General features: G+C 46.1%; 1 protein-coding gene and 1 long non-coding RNA gene across 2 annotated transcripts in view; both read left to right on the top strand.

Annotated features, from left to right (window-relative positions):
- Positions 1-10,723, top strand: part of LOC138357167 (uncharacterized) — a 75,058-nt gene extending 64,335 nt beyond the window's left edge. Inside the window, exon 4 of the long non-coding RNA XR_011224846.1 lies at positions 10,486-10,723. This is a non-coding gene — a long non-coding RNA (uncharacterized lncRNA). The remainder of the gene's footprint in view (positions 1-10,485) is intronic.
- Positions 10,724-10,929: 206 nt separating this feature from the next.
- On the top strand, positions 10,930-15,804 carry LOC138357085 (zinc finger protein 271-like). The gene has a single exon (XM_069313633.1). The coding sequence runs from the start codon at positions 13,993-13,995 to the stop codon at positions 15,373-15,375; it is 1,383 nt and encodes a 460-aa protein (XP_069169734.1). The 5' UTR covers positions 10,930-13,992; the 3' UTR covers positions 15,376-15,804.
- The last annotated feature ends 3,929 nt before the right edge of the window (positions 15,805-19,733 follow it).

Raw genomic sequence — 19,733 nt, 5'->3', positions numbered from 1 at the left:
TATTTAGCCATGATAGTATTAGAGAGGAGCCTGACTGTGATAAAGACTGTACAATTTCCAGATATCAGTGAACACAATGCTGTTGTGGGATAGGTTGGACATGTATATGAGTGGGAGGTTATAAATAGGAGCTGCCTCATATGGGCCAATAGGCCTTCTGCAGTTACCGTTATTCTTATGTTCTCATGTTCTGTTCAAGATGTTCACAGCACTATGCAGGTAGCCACAGCACCCTACCATTGTTTGGTCCATCTTAGAATGTTGAAATGAATTCTCATGTTCCTTTACAGAATAAACTTGTGGAAAATGATTAATTTACAGGATTTAGTGACCAGGATTCTGATAATAGCAGGATTGTGGTGATAATTAGCCCTGTTCGCAGTATGGTGGGAGGAGTAATCTTGGTGAGGGAGGGAGGGAGGGAGGTAGCGTCGTCTACTGATTCTGTGTGGCAGCCTGTTATTGTCTGGACTCAGCATACCAGCTTAGTGGTTCGCTATGTTGAAAACAAATGTAGATTCTTATACTGTATATGATGTGTGTGTATATAGTGTAATAACAGCAAAATGAGTATGTTGGGAGAAGGAATGTTGCCGAGAGAGGTGTTGGTGAAAGAGGGAGTGAGGTGGCGTCTGCTAGTGACCCTGAGAGCTTTATCGCTCAGCGCCCATTATTTGCTCAACTTCTCAGCTCCATCATGGCTATAGTATGTCACATACAATATTTAATTTTATTTTGCTGTGATCAGAGGCTACAATTTAACAAGAGAAAATAATTTTTTGCGCAGAATTTATTTTCGGCTCACCACAGAATTGTCCTTTATTATGGCCGTACAGCATGGTGGTTAAGTCTAGCCAGCCTGCTATCTGTCTGCACGCCCATGACGTTAGGAAGTTTGCTGCTTTGGCTGCCGTGTTTGCCATTTCTTGGGTCAATATTCAGGCGCAGTGCTTTTGGAGGTCGAAAAGTTCTCAGTGATCCCTGGAGGCTCCCAGTCACCCTCCCTCCCTCCCTCCTGCTGATGTTTTTTTTTTCTCATTGTTTGGATGCTTAGCTTCCGAACTGGATTGCTAGGTAACCAGCACAAGGGGTCCGGGGCTCCCCCATCACCCTCTCGGGGAGGGGATGGCTGTGCTTACGAGTGGTGCGACGGCAAAGTGTGATGTTTGCTTGTTTCCCTTGTTAACTTGGGACTGGTGGGTGTTTTGCCTCTCCGGTTTTTGGTTGCAGTTTTCTTACCATGTGGGGTCTGTTTTGTTATGCCTACTTTTCTGGGTGCCTAACCCCATTGGATGGCAGATAAGGAAAACCCCCAACCATGGGGTGTTTTCCAGGGCCATTCCTCCCTGTACCTCTCTGAGGGGGCCAGGTTCTGGTTCATGGTCCCCGGTAGGCTGAACTCCATTGACTAATGCCCTGATTGAGCTCAAGTCATTTCCAGTGCTGTGCCTTGTGGTGTGGTCCTGTTCTGTGGTGGTGTGTGAACCAGGAGTAATTTCACAAGTACTCGGGGCTGCATATGCCTAGGGTTCCTTTCCCTAGGTGCCCAGTAGGTATTGCCCTTGTGGCTTGGGGTTATCTTCCACAAGTCGCTTGGGGTCTGCCTCTGTAGAATCTTTTGCTTCTCGGTAATTGCTTAATTGCCTTGGTGTCAGCTGGGGTGTTTCTTGCACCACTTGTTTTGTCACTGGTAGGGGCGCAAGGTACTGTGCAGCTAGTTTTCACCGGGTCGTTGTCCCTCATGCAGGGGTTTTCTTTTATTTTTGTTTCCTGCCTGGTGGGGGTCTGCCCCTTGGTGTTGGTACCCCTTCTATATAAATTGGTGGTCCTACTAGGTCCCTGTGAGTGTACACCTCCCAAGGGTTCAACTGTTAGTAGTTCGCTGGATAGTTTGGGGTGCCAGTTATCAGTATCTTGCCTGGGCTTCCCTTAGCAGAGCATGTAAGGGCCCTGGAAACCCCCTTTAGGGCTCCGTGGTCCGATGGATGCATTCTCTGGGTCCCATCTCACTTCATGTGAGTTTGAGGGTTGCTCTGTCCCCTTGTCTCAGGATGACAATCACCAATTTGTGCCTCCCTCATGCTGCCTGTTGGGTCCGTGACACCTTTGACCCGGAGTCCTGCGAGTGGTGTTCCTTGCTTGTACTCCAGTTCATCCAATCCACTGATCTTAATACTCGGGTGCAGGCAGCTTCGGCGTTGCATGCATGTTTTAGGTTGCTGCAGTGCGCTGGGTTGGTTACTAACCCGGATGCCACGAGCCTGCCCAGTTTTGCATATAGGGATTCGAACTTGGGGTTGTTATCGCCTCAACTTTGTTTCGTCCATGCCTCCCTTGTCCTTCCCCTGCTGTTCTTCGACCCTCTGCACCCAGTTCTGAAGTGTTTAAGGGTTTCAGAGTCAGGGCAGGGTTTAGTTGGTGGTGAGATTCGGGCAGTTTCAGGGGATGCTCCTTCTGGTGTGATGACGGAGGCATTCGAGCCTTTTTCTCCAGCCGGTGCCTCTGGGTGTGACCAGTGGGCCCTGTTTGTTCCAACTTTTCCGGTGGACTCTGCCTTATCTCTTGAGGCACAGGGTTTGCAGGACGACTCGGCCTCGGGTCCTAATGTGGAGGTTCCCGAGGCAAGGGAGGGGGTTGACTTGGGGGGGGCTTGGGCTCCATTTGACCCCGCTTGGGTGTTGGTACCCTATGAGCGAAGCTTGTTGTTGCAGGGGGGTGGGGTTTTCTTATCCTCTCCCTCCCTATACGATTTTGATATAGCATCAACCCCTCCCTGGGATCCTTCTGGTACTTCTGTTCCTCGCTTCCGGAGGTTTTCGGCTTCCCGCATCGTGCCCCATTAGGTGCGGGAGGCCATTGTGGCTCGAGGCCATCTCTTGCACGACCTGGATTGTGCCTCGATAATGGATCCTGCCTCATTTGTGATCGGTTTTTCCTTTCTTTACTAGGTGCGTTACGAGGTTCCGGAGTCGTCCTCTTTGGCAATATAGCCTGTATTTTCAATGGCGGTATGGCATATGTTCTGTCGGTCCCACATGCTTCAGTGGCGAGAGGCCCTGACAGTTGTTCAGATTTACCCGGGGGGCGAGATTGAACGCTTCACTGCTTGTTTGTAGCAGTGTCACGGACATCCCTGTCCTTCTTTGGGATGTCAGCCTGTGTAGCTTCGCGTGCAGGTTCCCTTCCTTTCGGCTACCCTGGTTGCTGAGGACTTACTCATCTGTGACCATTAGGCTTCGGTCTTGCGTTTCTTTTCCCTTCTCAAGCTGTCTTCGGACTGGCTTAAGGAGGACATAGAGGGGTTGGTTGCTCATCCTAGTTCTGGTACGTTGGTCGCAGTGGTGCGGGCATCGGCTGCCTTGTTGAAGCTGTTTGTGCCGATCCTGAGGGAGGCAGTGTCTCTGTTTTTTGCTTCTCGTTTTGGGTGCCATCAGGCGGTGCTCGCTCAATCCTTGGAATCCGCTTGAGCTCTGGCTCTTAGGTTTTCTATGCCCATTTTGTCCTTTCTGTTTGCAGAGTATGCGATGGTGCAGTTTCTGCAAACGGAGGTTTCTAGTTGTCGTCCCATCTTGGACTTTTTGGTTCTTAGGGGGGCCCGTGGGGTTTCTTCCCAAAAGGGTTATGCCCCAGGGTTCGAGGTTCCTCTTGTCGTGGTATGCCAGTGGTGCCATTTTCAGAGTCGGAACAGCCTTCCGGGCCGACGACGTCTGGTTGGAGCGGTAATTGCTCTGCTCATCTATCGGCTTTTCATAAGGGGGCTTCGGCCCTTTCGTTGGTCATCCTATTGACGAGGCAATTGGGGGGGAGAGGTTCGTACAGTTTGCTCACGCCTGGTCCCACGATTTGTCGGCTTTTCGGGTCTCTTCATGCGGCTTGCAGTGGCATTGGGTGGCCCCTCCTTCTTCGGGGGGCTTGGAGCTGGCAGGGCAGGCTCTCTCTCTCTCTGTTGGGTCATCTTGGAGTGGGTTTGCTTGGGTGTGGACAAAAGTCCTCATCCCTCAGGTCGGTTTCTCGCCTGTTTCCGGTTCTGAAACGAGACTGTGCGGACTTGCGGTACATTCTGGACTTGTTCCATCTGAACCCCTGGGTCTATTGCTCCTGTTTTCGGATGACTTCTTTGTCCCAGGTCCGGCTTCTCTTGGAAGCGAGCGCTTGCATGGTGCCCCTGGAGCGAGTGGCGACCTCCTCCCGTGAAAGTCCCTCTTGTTTTTATCTTTGGTTAAGTAGCTCCGGGAAGCCAAAGAGGCTCCCCCAGAAAACTAGCGTTGAATGTAATGAAACACCATTTTTTGGGTTAGACACGGAGTCTTCCCGGCAACCCTCCCTTCCTCCGGTCGGAGGTTTGTGATAGCTGGTGTGGGAGGTTTGGAGCTCCCCCTTCCCCCTTCTGCAGAAGTGGGGAGCTGCACTGACAGTGGCACGGAGATGGTTGTGACATCATGCTCGTTTGTTCGTTTTTAGTTTGGAGAGTTCTTCTCAACAGTTTGGCTTTCAGTAGCAATTTCTGGAGGGAGCCCCTACGGCTCCCCGGAGCTATCCATGGCTGATATGGATACCCTAAATATTTTGCATCAGTCGATGTGGGTGGAGTTCTAGACCTACCGGGGACCACGAGCCAGAACCTAGCCCCCTCACAGAGGCACGGGGAGCAATGGCCCATAGAATTGCACATGTGATTTGGAGCATTCTGTATCTGCCATCGACCGGGACAGGCACCCAGAAAGGTAAGCCCCACAAAACAAACCCCTATTCTGGTTAACAACAAAAATCGACAAACGAGTGGACAGAACTCCCCCAGGAAAACAAACTAACAAGCATGACGTCACACGAGCCGCGCCGCATGTCTACGCAACTCCCCCCTCCCCGGGAGGGGGAAGGGGGAGCCCCAGACCCCTGCGCCGGCGATCCCCGCCCCAGTTCCTCGGCTGATGGGATAATGCACGGTCGTGTGGCTCCAGCTCCGGTCTTGTCTCAGTGCTGTGACTTGTTTGCAGTGCTGCTCCTACGGTGGTCGTGTGAGCTGGGAGTAGTATTCTCAGGTACTCGGCCTGCATGTGCTTAGGGTCACCTTCCCTGAGTGCCCTGTAAGTACCACCCTTGGGGCTTGGGGTTGCCTTCCACAAATCACCTTGAGTCTACCTCTGTTGGCTTTTTGCTGCTTGGCGTTTAGCTGCCCCAAGTGTTTGGGGGTTTTTCCTCCCTTGTTTACCTTGGTAGGGGGGTCTCCCTTGTGTTCCCCCCCCCTTATATTAGGTTTGTTTGTGTGGTGGCACCCCCCCTGCTTCGCCCTCACGGGTGGACACGTCCCGTGGGTTCAGCTTTAGCAGTTTGCTTGGTAGTTTGGGGCGCCAGTTGGCAGTGCCCTGCCTGGGATAACCCTTAGCAGACCCAGTCTAGGAGCCCTGGGAAACCCCCCAGGGGCTCTCGGGTCCGATAGTGGAGACCCTTGCATCCCCTCTCGCTTTGTGCGAGTTGAGGGTTGCTGTCCCTTTGTCTTAGGGTGACTCTCCTTGTTTTTTGCCTCCGTCATGCTGCCTGTTGGGTCGGTGACACATTCGACCCTGAGTCCTGCGAGCTTTGTTGCTTGTTCGTGACTCCATTCACCCAGTCTGCTGATGAATTCCCATGGGTGCAGGCAGCTCGCGCATTGCGAGGTAGGTTGTTGCAACGCGCTCGGGTTTGTCGCTTCCTTGGACGCCACGATGCTGCCCCGCTTTGTGTAGGGACCCAGACTTGGGGGTTTTGGTTGCTTCGGCCTTGGTTGCTTCGGCCTTGGTTCCTTCCACTTCCCCTTGTTTTTCTCCCTCCTGCTTCCGGCCCCTACGCATCTGCAGGCTTCGGGGTCGAGGCGGGGTTAGAGGTTCTGAGACTTGGGCAGTTTCGGGGGTTGCCCCGTCCGGGGTAGCTGCGGAGGCATTTGAGTCTGTTCCTCCGGCCGATGCTCCGGGGTCTAACCAGTGGGCCCCTTCTCTTCCAGCTCTCTCGGCTGCCCCGGCTTTTTCTTGTGGGGCCGGGGCTTTGGAGGGCGACTTGGCCCTGGGGCCTGTTGTAGAGGCTCCTGGGGTTGGGGAGAGGGGGCCTTGGGCTCCATTGCGCCCCGCCTGGATTTCCGTTCTTCTGAGCGGGGCTTACTGTTGCGAGGAGTGGGGTTTCTTTCCCCCATACTGCGTACGATTTGGGCTTGGGTTCTGCTCCTCCCTGGGTCGGTTCCGTGTCCCTGTGGTTTTTCGGTTCAGTCTTCCAGAGGTTTTCGGCTACCTGCATCTCTTCGCCTGTGGTGCAGTTGGCCTTTGCGGCTTACCTCCTGCGTGTCCCGGAATTTGCCTCCATACTGGTTCCTTGTAGCTGTTTGGGCTCCTTGTAGCTGTTTGCGCTCCTTTGTAGCGGTTTGGGCTCCTTGTAGCGGTTTGGGCTCCTTGCAGCGGTTTGGGCTCCTTGTAGCGGTTTGGGCTCCTTGCCGCCGGTTGGGCTCCTTGTCGCCTTGTTGGGCTACTTTTCTTTCGCGTCCTGCGCATGTGCCGTGGGAGTTTGTTTTGGCTCCAGGCGGTGTGCACACGTGGTGTTCTGCATCCATTTCTCTCAGGGGCTTCGCCTCTCGCTCTTTTCTTAATACAATCCGTGCCCCGTTGCTTTGGGGGTGTTCTGGAGTGCCGCTGTGGGGAAGTCACAAGGTTTTTTCCCTGCATTCTAGGGTGGGGAGCCTCCTTCGCTGCTCCCCTTCTCCTCTCCAGCATGGGCACCCTGGCCGCCTCCGGCGGCTACGGACTCATAGGCTTGCGTCATGGCCCACAGAGCCTATGTTCTGCAGGTGGGTTGGTGCGGTATGACGTCTCCTTCGTCCTGACGCTGTTTTTGTTTTTGGAAGTAGGAATGGGTGTACATACATACTTGAGAACGTGGACCGTACCACCTGAGGTGCCTACTGCAGGGCTATTAGCCCATACAGGGCAGCTCTTGTTCTCTCCACCTGATTCCTTCCTCGGTTCACGGGTGTCTGTGGGTGGCCTCTTGGCCCTTCTGAGACGGCTCCTGCCTGTACTCCTCCTGCCCCTCTCCTATGCTTGTCTAACCTTGCTGGAGTTCGGGGCCCCGCCTCCACCTTGTTCCACGGTGCAACAGTGGGGTTGCCTGTTCGGTGGTACGTTTTCCTGTGTCGAGGGCGTTTTGTGCTCGCCTCCTTGTGCTTGCAGGATTGGGATCTGGCTCTTTGGTTCTGCCTCTCCCCTGTCGTTCGCCTGTCGAGCGGATTCTGTGCTTCATGGGCGCTCTCGTTTCTGCTCTTGGGGCTGTGTATGGGGACAGCCCTAGTTGGGCTGCGTAATGTGTTCCTTCGATTGCCTGTTCCACTGCACACGTTTCTTCTACCGTCCCTGTGGCTCAGTTGGGTGCTCGGTTTCCGCCTGTGTCCCCTTGGGTGCCACTCATGTTCCGATTTATCTTTATCTTCTCTGTTGCTTCCTCAGGGAGTGTGGTGACGTTCTGCTGTGGTTTTGGTACTGCGGCTGCGTGTCGGGGTTGGTTGTGGCATTTTGTTCGGCCCTTCCATGCTCCTTCTGGGGCCCTCCTTCCTTGCCAGTCTTGCTGTGCCGGGCCTGGTTTTTCCATGTTCCTTGGATTCTCTGTCCTGTCCTCGTTGTCCTCGCCTCGTTGAGCTGGCTGGGGATGAGCTTGGGGTCTTCGTCTCGCCCCTCGCCTATCCTCCGATTTTGGTTCAAGTTCCAGAGCCTAGTGGCTCCCTTCCTTAGTGTTTTTCACGGCTGCCCCGGGGTTTTTCTTGACGCTGGGGCTTTGGGGGGACAGCTCGGCCCCAGGGCCTGCAGGGTGGGTTCCCGGGGCTGGGGGGGGGCTAACGTGAGGGGCCTCAGGCCCCGTTGGTCCCCGCCGGGGTATTTCTACCCCTCTGGGCGGGGCTTGCGGTTTTGTAGTGTGGGGTTTTTCTGTTCCCCCCTTTCCGCACGTGCTTTGTGGGCGTCGGCCCCTCCCTGGGCTTGGTTTCCTTGTCCATTGTGCCCTTTGCTTCTGTCCTGTCGGTGGGTGTTTTTCTACGGTCTTCGCCCCTTTTTTCCGGGACGGGCCTTCTCCGTCATGTCCCCCTCTTCTTGGGGTTTCTGCATGACTTTTGGTCTCGGGTGTGATGGGGTTTTTGTGCCTTCGTCCTTTGTGTTTGCTTCTTTTTGTTCTCGGAGGTTCGGGACGGTTTTGCTCCTTCCCGTTTTCTGGTACGTCTGTCGTCATTCGGTTGAGCTTCCCTCTGGTCTTTTCTAGGGCTTGTGGGTCCTATTCCAGGCAGTTTCTGGGTGTTTGGCCTTGTTATTCTGTTCATATCTCTTCTCTTAGCGCTGTCTCGGCACTACTCATTTTCATGGGGGCGATTTTGCTCCTCTTAATGAGTCTTTTTGCTCCTGCCCTTCTGCGGGATGTTGGTGCGGGGAGGCTCCTTATGCGGGATCCTTCCCTGTCGGCTGCACTTGTGGCGGTGGACTTGCATGCTTGGGGCATTTTCGTTTTGGTCCTGCATTTTCTTTTCCCTCCTGGGGCTGTCATAGGATTGGCTTGCGGAGGATGTAGAGGCGCTTGGGGCCGTTCCTGGGTCTGGCACCTTGGTTTCTGCTGCTAGCTTTTGGTATCGATGTTCCTTCTGTGCCGTTTCGCAGGCTGTCTCATGCATTGTTTCACCTCCGGCCTGCTCATGCACTGCCTGTACCGTTCTGGTCTTTGGAAAGGGTGCTCTCCTGTTTTTCTTCTCCTTGGTTGTTGTGGCTCCTTCGGTTCAGGTTTGCTTTGCCTCGGCTCTCTTTTTATGTTGGCATTGGCCTCTGGGGGTCGTGTGGCAGAGCTTCATGCTCTTCTCAGGCGTAGTGGTTTTTGGCTCCTGTGGTCGTGGTCATAGGTCTCTTCGTCTGCAGCCGTTCTCCCTTTTTCTAGCGAATGATGTGCCTGCTGCTTTCCGGAGGGGTCCTTGGGTTGTCTCAACTTCGTGTTGAGGTGTGGTTCACCGACCGCCTCCCGGGTATGTCCCCTTGTTTTCTTAGGTAGTCTTTGGTGAATAAGCTCCGGGAAGCCGTAGGAGCTCCCCCCAGAAAACCAGCGTTGAACGTAATGAAACGCCATTTTCTGGGTGAGTCCCGGAGGCTCCCCGGCACCCTCCCGCCCTCCGGTCGGCGTTTTTTTTTTGCGGTTTTGATATCCAGCCTCAGAACTGGGGCGGGGATCGCCGGCGCAGGGGTCTGGGGCTCCCCCTTCCCCCTCCCGGGGAGGGGGGAGTTGCGCAGACATGCGGCGGCGAGGCTCGTGTGACATCATGCTTGTTAGTTCATTTTCCTGGGGGAGTTCTGTCCACTTGTTTGTCGATTTTTGTTGTTAACCAGAATAAGGGTTTGTTTTATGGCGCTTACCTTTCTGGGTGCCTGTCCCGGTCGATGGCAGATATAGAATGCTCCAAATCACATGTGCAATTCTATGGGCCATTGCTCCCCATGCCTCTCTGAGGGGGACCAGGTTCTGGCTCATGGTCCCCGGTAGGCCTAGAACGCCACCCATATCGACTGATGCAAAATAGTTAGGGTATCCATATCAGCCATGGATAGCTCCAGGGAGCCTCCGGGAATCATCCAGAAAATGGCGTTTCATTACATTCAACGCTGGTTTTTTTAATCAGATAGGGTTTGCTTTGGGGTACCCACCTTTCTTTGGTGCCTGTCTTGGTCGATGGCAGACATAGAATGCTTCCAACCTCACGAGGCTTTCTATAGGCCATTGCTCCTTGTGCCACTCTGAGGGGGGCCTAGGTTCTGGTTTGTGGTCCCTGTTAGGCCTAAGAACTCCATTCACTTGGCTGATGCCACGGTCTAATTCACTCATATCAGCCCGGATAGCTCCAGGGAGCCTCTGGTCTCACCCAGAAGATGGCATTTCATTACATCAATGCTGGTCTTTTAGGTCCAGATAGACAGTTGGCCAACCATCTCTTTCCTGTAGAATCTCTGTGATTCATAAAAACTAAGTAAATTTGTTACACAGGATCTTCCTGTTCGAAAACCATACCGTCTGTCCATTATGATGTCATTATTGTATTCTCCAGGTGTTCTACCCATTGTTGTGTTAACAACAATGGATCAACCCATTTGGTATTAGCTATTTTTTTCTAATGTTTTAACTACCATACTTGTTAATGATACGGGTTTATAATTTAGAGGGTCTTCTTGGATACCATTTTTGTAGATTGGAATTATGTTTGCCTTTTTCTATGTACTGTATCTGCTAAGATTCCTGTGTGCAGGGATTTGTACCTGTTTACAGTCTGCTGGCTTATATATTTTACCTATACTGTATATCTTTGTTTTATTTGGAGAAAGACCCATTATAGTATTGGAATTATTAAAAAAAAATCCTATTTGGGAAATCTTTACTAGATTTCAAAGATTCTGTATTTGGTATTTGTTGACTTTAAACGACTTGGTAATCTCTCAATCCTTTCTTTCACAGCTCCTACAGTCACCAGAAGAATAATACCTGCAGTGTCAGGACCCAGTGGTATTGAATAATACCTGCAGTGTCAGGACCCAGTGGTATTGAATAATACCTGCAGTGTCAGGACCCAGTGGTATTGAATAATACCTGCAGTGTCAGGACCCAGTGGTATTGAATAATACCTGCAGTGTCAGGACCCAGTGGTATTGAATAATACCTGCAGTGTCAGGACCCAGTGGTATTGAATAATACCTGCAGTGTCAGGACCCAGTGGTATTGAATAATACCTGCAGTGTCAGGACCCAGTGGTATTGAATAATACCTGCAGTGTCAGGACCCAGTGGTATTGAATAATACCTGCAGTGTCAGGACCCAGTGGTATTGAATAATACCTGCAGTGTCAGGACCCAGTGGTATTGAATAATACCTGCAGTGTCAGGACCCAGTGGTATTGAATAATACCTGCAGTGTCAGGACCCAGTGGTATTGAATAATACCTGCAGTGTCAGGACCCAGTGGTATTGAATAATACCTGCAGTGTCAGGACCCAGTGGTATTGAATAATACCTGCAGTGTCAGGACCCAGTGGTATTGAATAATACCTGCAGTGTCAGCATCCACACACACTGTCAGATATACTGCATACGTGTTGTCAGCAGTATTATGAAACACATTATGGTGTAAGAAATACTACATGTAGATGGGTAAGACTGTCTTCAGCACACTCATGTGAATGACTATATGTATTATCAATATGTCATGCATTATTAACATCTCATGCACTATGGTAACAAAGAAAATGTGTATTTAAATTAAATTTGGTGTATCATTAATTTTAAAATCTCGGTATTAGTTCATTGTGTATGTGGTACAGTATTGTTTTTAACACTTTCGCGCTCCGTAGAAACTCGCGGTTGACTGGGGGATCGTGGCCCCTCCGTGCGGGTAAGCGCGCGGTGACACCCAAATGTGTATACTCATTCCAGTTTTCTCACCTTAATTCTCGCGCTACGTCGCTCGTTTTGGTATCATTGTGTTCGCAATTAAATTCTCTACAGCTGTGTTTAAATATAATGTCCAAAAGCCTAGCGTGACTCCCAACAGCAAAGCGTAAAGTCGGCAAAAACGCACAAAATCAGTAACATGTGCATTCTCCTTCCATTTTTTTACCTTAATTCTCGTGCTACGTCGCTCGTTTTGGTATCATTGTGTTCGCAATTAAATTCCCTACAGATGTGTAAGAATAAAATGTACAAAAGGCTGGAGTGCCTCCCCGCAGAAAAGCCTAAAGTTACTTGTGAACGAGCACCATTTTGTACATTGCAACCTAATGTTCAACTCGTTCAATTTGATAACATCAAATTTCGTGCTAGGTCGCTCATTTTGGTATCAAATTGTTCGCAATAAAAAGGCGAGTATTTTAAAACTAGTCCCAGAATAATAGAACAATAACTGGATTTTTAACAAATATTTTAATTCTGGACGCTCATCATCACAAATTTATTTATATCTTTCCAGTGTTCTGACATAAATATTTGTGTTACATCTTTCATTTTGGTATCAAATTGTTCGCAATAAAACGGCGCGCATTTTAAAACTAGTCCCAAGATAATAGGACAATAAATAGAATTTTAACAATTATTTTAATATTCGGACCATAGGCCTATTTATAATATTTCAAGTGTTTGGACATCAAGTTTCATGTTATATCTTTGATTTTGGTATCAAATTGTGTGCAATCTAAAGGCGCCTATTTTAAAACCACTACAAGATTGATCTGATAAAATTTAAATTTTTAAAAAATATTTTAATGAGTGACTCAGTATTGCGTCGTTGGAACACATTCAGTAGAAAAATAAATGACGAGATAATCAGTCTGTGGAACCTCAAAGTGTTAATACTATTGTTTGGCAAGAAAACATTTTAAGATTTTCAAATTAATTATTTTTATAATCAGGTTCTAATATAAAAAAGTTTAATATATATTTTCAGTTTTAAAACATTACATACTTTTTCTCCTATGTGAGCCATTGTAAATGTTGAGAAAGCATTTAAAATAAATAATCTTTATACTGTATAGTAATTATGATTTTTTTCTTAGGTAATTTGCTCTTAAGCTCAAAAGGCTCTCCAAATAAGATAATATATCAGTGTTCTTTATGCTCAGAATTTATTTATTTATTTACATATTTACATGAATGTATAGGGGATTTAAAAATAACAATGTGCATGGTACATTGGATCAGTAAGTTCTTGTAAAAATCACATACATATATTTTTGCAAATGACAGACCACATGAGGGTCCACTGTACCTGACTCTTGTGCTCTGGTTATATTTATAATAAGACATCCCTCAGTTCTGTGGTTATATATATATAATAAGACATCCCTCAGTTCTGTGGTTATATATATAATAAGACATCCCATAGTTCTGTGGTGATGTTTATAATAAGGTTCTGTAGTGAAACATCTTAATACTGTGGCTGTATTTATAATAAACCATCCCTCTCTGCTGTTGCTATATGTACAGTATGATAAAACAGTATAATTATAAATAAATTTATAATATATTTAATTTTCCTATACAAAGACATTTTGCTAAATCTTAAAAAAAAAAATTGCCACAAGATTTGTTTGTAATGTTTACAAAGTTATACACGGACACTAACTTTCCTGCTGGTGAACGCATGTGGAGACGTAGATTTGTATGTTTGCTTTTACACTTGCTGATTCACAGGAAATATTGTAGAGTATATTTTATGTCTAGCACATTTTATAATATAATAAGCACAATATTATCTTACTATTTATGAATAATACCAGTGGTTTACATATTGTAACTTTTTTCCATTCTCTTGTGTCTTTGACAAGTAATTAAATTGCTTTATATTCCTACAAAAGTTAGATTATTCCAATTGCTTATCTGATATTGAATGCCATCTGTTGACAACAGAGTTAACACTATAACCTGTGTGCTCTATTCTGGTTACTCTATACTGATTACTATGTAGTTACTTGAATTATTTATGTATCCGACAGTCCAAGTGTTTTTGGCATCTCTTAACAATATTTGCTTTAGTAATAAATAAAAGCTCATGCATTTAAAATTATATAAAAAATATATTACTAAGATTTATAAAGAACACAACAATTTATAAAGGATACAAATACTAGTAATAATTGTCTACAAGACTTAACTAATGAAATGTAGAATATTTCATTAGATAATACTTGCTTATTGGATCAAATAGCTGTAAAGGTTTATACAATCAAGAAAACTGTACAAATATTTATTCAAAAGAAAAATGTCATCAGTGTTGAATGTTTAAAATTATATTATGAAAACATCTCGCATAATAGCATACAAAACATTTAGAGAAAAAAATAAATACATTACTACTACTTTAGTAGTAGTAATGTACTACAACTACTTTAAAAAATATCAAAATATAAATAAGTGACCGTTCAGGAGAAAAGTCATATCACTGTAGAATGTGCCTGAAAGACTTTAAAAATAAATTATGGCTAATAACACACACACAAGGATTCATAAAGGAGAGAAACCATATCACTGTTCAGTGTGTCAAAAAAACTTTACACGGAAATCAAATCTAATAACACACATGAGGATTCATACAGGAGAGAAACCACATCACTGTTCAGAATGTCAAAAAGACTTTTCACAAAAATCATCTCTAATAACACACATGAGGATTCATACAGGAGAGAAACCATATCACTGTTCAGAGTGTCAAAAAGACTTTCCACAAAAATCATATCTAAGAAGACACATGAGGATTCATACAGGAGAGAAACCATATCACTGTTCAGAGTGTCAAAAAGACTTTTCACAAAAATCATCTCTAATAACACACATGAGGATTCATACAGGAGAGAAACCATATCACTGTTCAGAATGTCAAAAAGACTTTTCACAAAAATCATCTCTAATAACACACATGAGGATTCATACAGGAGAGAAACCATATCACTGTTCAGAGTGTCAAAAAGACTTTCCACAAAAATCATCTCTAATAACACACATGAGAATTCATACAGGAGAGAATGCATATCACTGTTCAGAATGTCAAAAAGACTTTCCACAAAAATCATATCTAAGAAGACACATGAGGATTCATACAGGAGAGAAACCATATCACTGTTCAGAGTGTCAAAAAGACTTTTCACTTAAATCAAATCTAATAACACACATGAGGATTCATACAGGAGAGAAACCATATCACTGTTCAGAATGTCAAAAAGACTTTTCACAAAAATCATCTCTAATAACACACATGAGAATTCATACAGGAGAGAAACCATATCACTGTTCAGAGTGTCAAAAAGACTTTCCACAAAAATCATCTCTAATAACACACATGAGAATTCATACAGGAGAGAATGCATATCACTGTTCAGAATGTCAAAAAGACTTTCCACAAAAATCATATCTAAGAAGACACATGAGGATTCATACAGGAGAGAAACCATATCACTGTTCAGAATGTCAAAAAGACTTTTCACAAAAATCATCTCTAATAACACACATGAGAATTCATACAGGAGAGAATGCATATCACTGTTCAGAATGTCAAAAAGACTTTCCACAAAAATCATATCTAAGAAGATACATGAGGATTCATACAGGAGAGAAACCATATCACTGTTCAGAGTGTCAAAAAGACTTTTCACTTAAATCAAATCTAATAACACACATGAGGATTCATACAGGAGAGAAACCATATCACTGTTCAGTGTGTCAAAAAGACTTTTCACAAAAATCATATAAAAGAAAACACATGAGGATTCATATAGGAGAGAAACCATATCACTGTTCAGAGTGTCAAAAAGACTTTAAACAAAAATCAAATCTAATAAAGCACATTAGGATTCATACAGCATAAGTCATTTGAATATTGTCAAAAACACACAGAAATCACAATAGCGTGATGCATCAATGAAAAAATCCACAAGGACCGTGACGAGGATTTGAACCTACGTCTTAGATCATCGCAGACGCTGCCTTATCGACTGAGCTACGACATGGTAAAAAGAGTTGAAACCAGAAGTTTTACTGAACTTACTTGAATCCTGCAGCCTCTCCGAGACACAAACCAGGGTTTTACACAACTCCCCCATGCACTCTAGCTATGTCAATAGGCCGTTCTACCTCTTCTGACGGTTCGAATCCTCGTCACGGCCCTTGTGGATTTGTTCATTGAAGCATCACGCTATTGTGATTTGCGTGTGTAATGAAGTGAGGGGAAGAGGTAGAACAACCAAAGAACTCCCTCCCAAAAGAAAACAATAAAACTTACTTGGCATAGTTATTACTTTCTCTTTTCTCCTCCAGCTTTTACTGCGCATAACTCTACTGCTCTCTTGATCTGTCGTGATATTCCCTTCATCCCCCGACTTTTTCAGTTACCCATTCAGTGTTTTGTGGTCCGTATCTTTGTGAGTAAATGGTATACAGTCTGTTCCGTTTATCTCCCCTCAAATTTTACGCTTTCTCTTCATGATCCTAAACACCTGTTGGACTCTTTACCAGAGCCTGTGCTCCTTTTGGATGATTTTAACTGTCAGCATACCTTCTGGGGAGATATTCTGACAAACACCCGGGGATGCCTTCTTGAACCATTTGTGCTCACTTCTCTTCATTTATAACTAGTGAATTCTGGCAAACCCACTCATGTTGATTCCCCACCCTTTCCTGTATTGATCTTTCTGCTCATCTTCTCTTTATATGGACTTCACCTGGCGGGTTCTTGATGACCTACATAAGTGACCTTTTCCCCATCCATCTCACTTTTCTTTTCTTCTCACCCTCCCCTCTCCTTCCCTAGATGGAAGTTTGACAAGGCTGTTTGGAACCTCTTTACCTTTGTGTTACTCTTTCCAACCTCTCTGATTTTCCTCTTTCCCAAGACCCCCTCCTCCTTTCATGACAGTTTTTGATGCTGCCCTCCTCGCTCTACCTCCCGGGGTGCACAGAAGTGCATTCCCTGGTGGAATGCAGCCTGTGCTCAGGCTGTCCACTGTAAGCGTGCGGCCTGGAAGAAACACCATTGTTGATGGACGCCTGATTCTTTGCTTTTGCGCCAGAAGTCAAGTGTATGACTAAGAGTGAGAGTTGGAGATCTTTCATTTCCATTATTATGTCTAACACCCCTCTGCCCCTGATCTGGGAGGAAATCTGCAAGTTAGTGGGTAAGTTTTTTCCAGATGGCTTGCCAGTTCTTCACCTCTGTGGTTCTGTTGTGGCAGATCCGGTCTCGGTCAAAACCGAACTGGTTCACACTTTTCAACTGTTAGCTCCGATTCTCATCTTCCTCCTTTCCTTACTCTTAAGCCTCTTCTTGAATCTTGTCACTTAGATTTTCAAACGCCTCTTCATCTTCTCTATAACGCTCCTCTCTCTCTCAGAACTCCATTCTGCCCTGGCCTTCTGCGGTTCTACAGCGGCGGGTTCATTTGATATTCATTATGTAATACTTTGACATCTCCCTCCATACATATTTCAGTATTTACTGAATGTTTATAACAGTGTCTGGGAGTTGTCATCAGTTCCCAAGGACTGACTTGAGGCGGTTATTCTTCCTATTTGAAAACCTAGTTCTCTGTGGTCATTCCCTAAAGACTTTCGCTCCATTGCTTTAATGAGTCGTGTCTGCAACCTCTTTAAATGTATGGTCAGTGTCTGTCTGATATGGTTCTTGGAACGCTATCGCCCTCCCTCTCTTCTTCTCAATTTGGCTTTCGCAAGTGTTGCTGCATGACTGATGTCCTCCTGAACTTAGAGGTCCATGTTTGTACTACCTTTGCTGTGAAGACCTTCGTGGTTGCAGTCCTTTTGGACCTGGAAAAGGCGTATGACACCACCTGGAGATACCACATTCTGTTCCAACAATGTTCTTTTGGCCTTCGTGGCAATCTCCCTCTCTAACTCAAGATCTTCCTCTCTTGTCATTCCCTTAGAATGAGATTCTAAGGGAACCTCTCTGCCTCTTTTCGGCAATACGAAGGTGTACCTCAAGGTTGTGTTCTGAGCACTACTATTTTCCTGGTAACCCTCAATGGTCTCCTTTCCTCCCATCCCTCTGGCATTTTCTCAGCTCTCTATGTTGATGATCTTACCCTCTGCTGTCAAGGTGATGACTCGCCTTTTCTCCAATGGCGGCTTCAACTTGCGATTGATACCATGTTGTCCTGGGCCACCAATCATGGCTTCAAGTTCTCTCCAACTAAGACTTGTGCTATGACCTTTACTTGGAAGCAGGTCGTTCTTCGACCCCACTCTGTCCTCTTTATAGTAATCCTCTTTTATAAAGGATTCTGTTAAACTTTTTGAGTTAATCTTTGACACTTGCTTGTCTTAATCACCCCTTATCTCTTACCTTCGAGTTGAATGCTTCAAAGCCCTTAACTTACTTAAGGTCTTGTCCCATACTTCCTGGGGAGCTGAAGGGCTCATGCTGCTTGCTCTCTTTACGTTCCTTTCTCATGCTGTCTAAACTCAATTACGGCTGTCCTGCTTACTCTTCTGCCTCCCCCCTCCCTGTTCAGCTCGTTGATGCCATGAGGGGGGCTTAGTGGGCGGCTGCTGGAGTGTAATGCTCCTTGGGACACTCCTCTGCCTTTTTGTAGCCTTGTGCTCCTGCTGCTATCCTCTCTAATTCTGCTGAACAACTTTTCCTTTTCCTTCTGTTTCGTTTTTCTCCCCCCTCTTCTCCTATCTGCTTGTCGTTTCCTGCCGACCTTTTGCTTGTTTTGGTTATTCCTTTGGACTACTTCTATTTTGACGCCCGGGTGCTTGAGGAGCATACTCCTGCACCCGTAGAACTGTAGTACCCAAAGTCGAGAGCGAGGGGAACCTTTTATTGTCAATCCTCCTTTCATCACTGAACACGCTCTCGACAGACTGACGGTTCTTAAGGTGGCGTTTGTGGGGCGTATACTCACGACACAGCCTAGGGGGCCCCAGCATGATCAGCAATAGCTTCTTGTTGGGTGTCCTGCCTCTAACTGTGGCTCCATGGTGGGTGTGGGGGCACATTTGTGAATGAATGTTTCTTTTTTATCCTCATGTTAAATTCTGTTTCTCCTTTACCTTCTCAGGCTCGTGGGGTGGGCGACCAAGCCCCCGAGTCTGTCCGTGTTGGAAGACCGGGCTCTGCAGCCTCCGCTGCATTGGGCCCCGACCTTGCTCCTCCATTGGCCAGAATGTTTTGGCAGTAATGTGCATTTACAAAGGTGAAATGTAATTCTGATCAGCTTCCATATATACTTTATACACATTCATATACATACACACACATATATACATATATACATACATATATACACACACACACATGCATTCACATACATTTGTCTCTTTTACTCTGACAGGGTGAGATGATGATAGAGAAACTAGTGTGCAATTAAGTGCTTAATCACTGAAGGTGATTAAGCACCATGGCTTAATCACTGAAGGTCATTAAGGTGCTTTTACAAGCTCAGGTTATATAGTTACATCACATACATACATTGTATAATTGATACATTACATGGTTAATCTTGGGTATAAGTCCAATATATCATCAAGTGTTCCAGTACTCATATAGTAATTACACAGTTCAGCATACCTTAGCCCAGGAGGGCGAAAGTCAGTCAATCTACAATATAATATTCAAGAGAGTGCATGTTTTCTCTTTCACAAAGTTGACACATTGTGTACTCGACATTTGGGTTTTGAGAAAGCTGCCAGATACGTCTATATCCCAGGCGTATTCTGGCCACTATAACATCACATTGCCAGGTTCTTGTTCTATAGTCCCATATGTGAATGTCTCCTCACGATATCCATCATAATATTTAATGCTACAACTTTCAGGTCTTTGTGAATTTGTTAGGTTGGTGAGATCTGCATTAGATATTTGTTTAAGTATTCTCTTTGTCACTGCTAATGAAACACCCATATCAATTTCTACCACTGGTTTTCTACAGGCTTTCTTTGCAAGCATATCAACAGTGTCATGCCTTGAGATGCCAACATGTGATGGTATCCATAGGAATTTAATTTCAAATCTGTTTTCTTTAGCAGCTAAAACATTCATTCGAATATCACTGACTATTTTCTGGGTGTCACTACTATGTGCGTTCAATGCCAGGAGTGCACTCTGCGAGTCACAGTATAAAAGTCCACTGCCTTTGTCTTTTAAAAATTCAGTGGCAAGGTATATGCCTGCAAGTTCGGTTTGAGTTGTACTTGCCCAGTCAT

This window comes from Procambarus clarkii, chromosome 76, assembly GCF_040958095.1.
Source record: "Procambarus clarkii isolate CNS0578487 chromosome 76, FALCON_Pclarkii_2.0, whole genome shotgun sequence".
Lineage (NCBI taxonomy): Eukaryota > Metazoa > Arthropoda > Malacostraca > Decapoda > Cambaridae > Procambarus > Procambarus clarkii.
Note: the sequence above shows the minus strand (reverse complement) of the source record. Positions and strands in the feature narration are given on the sequence as shown.

Coding starts and splice junctions, on each gene's coding strand:
- LOC138357085 (XM_069313633.1), top strand. CDS start 13,993: ATGGCTAATAACACACACACAAGGATTCATAAAGGAGAGAAACCATAT.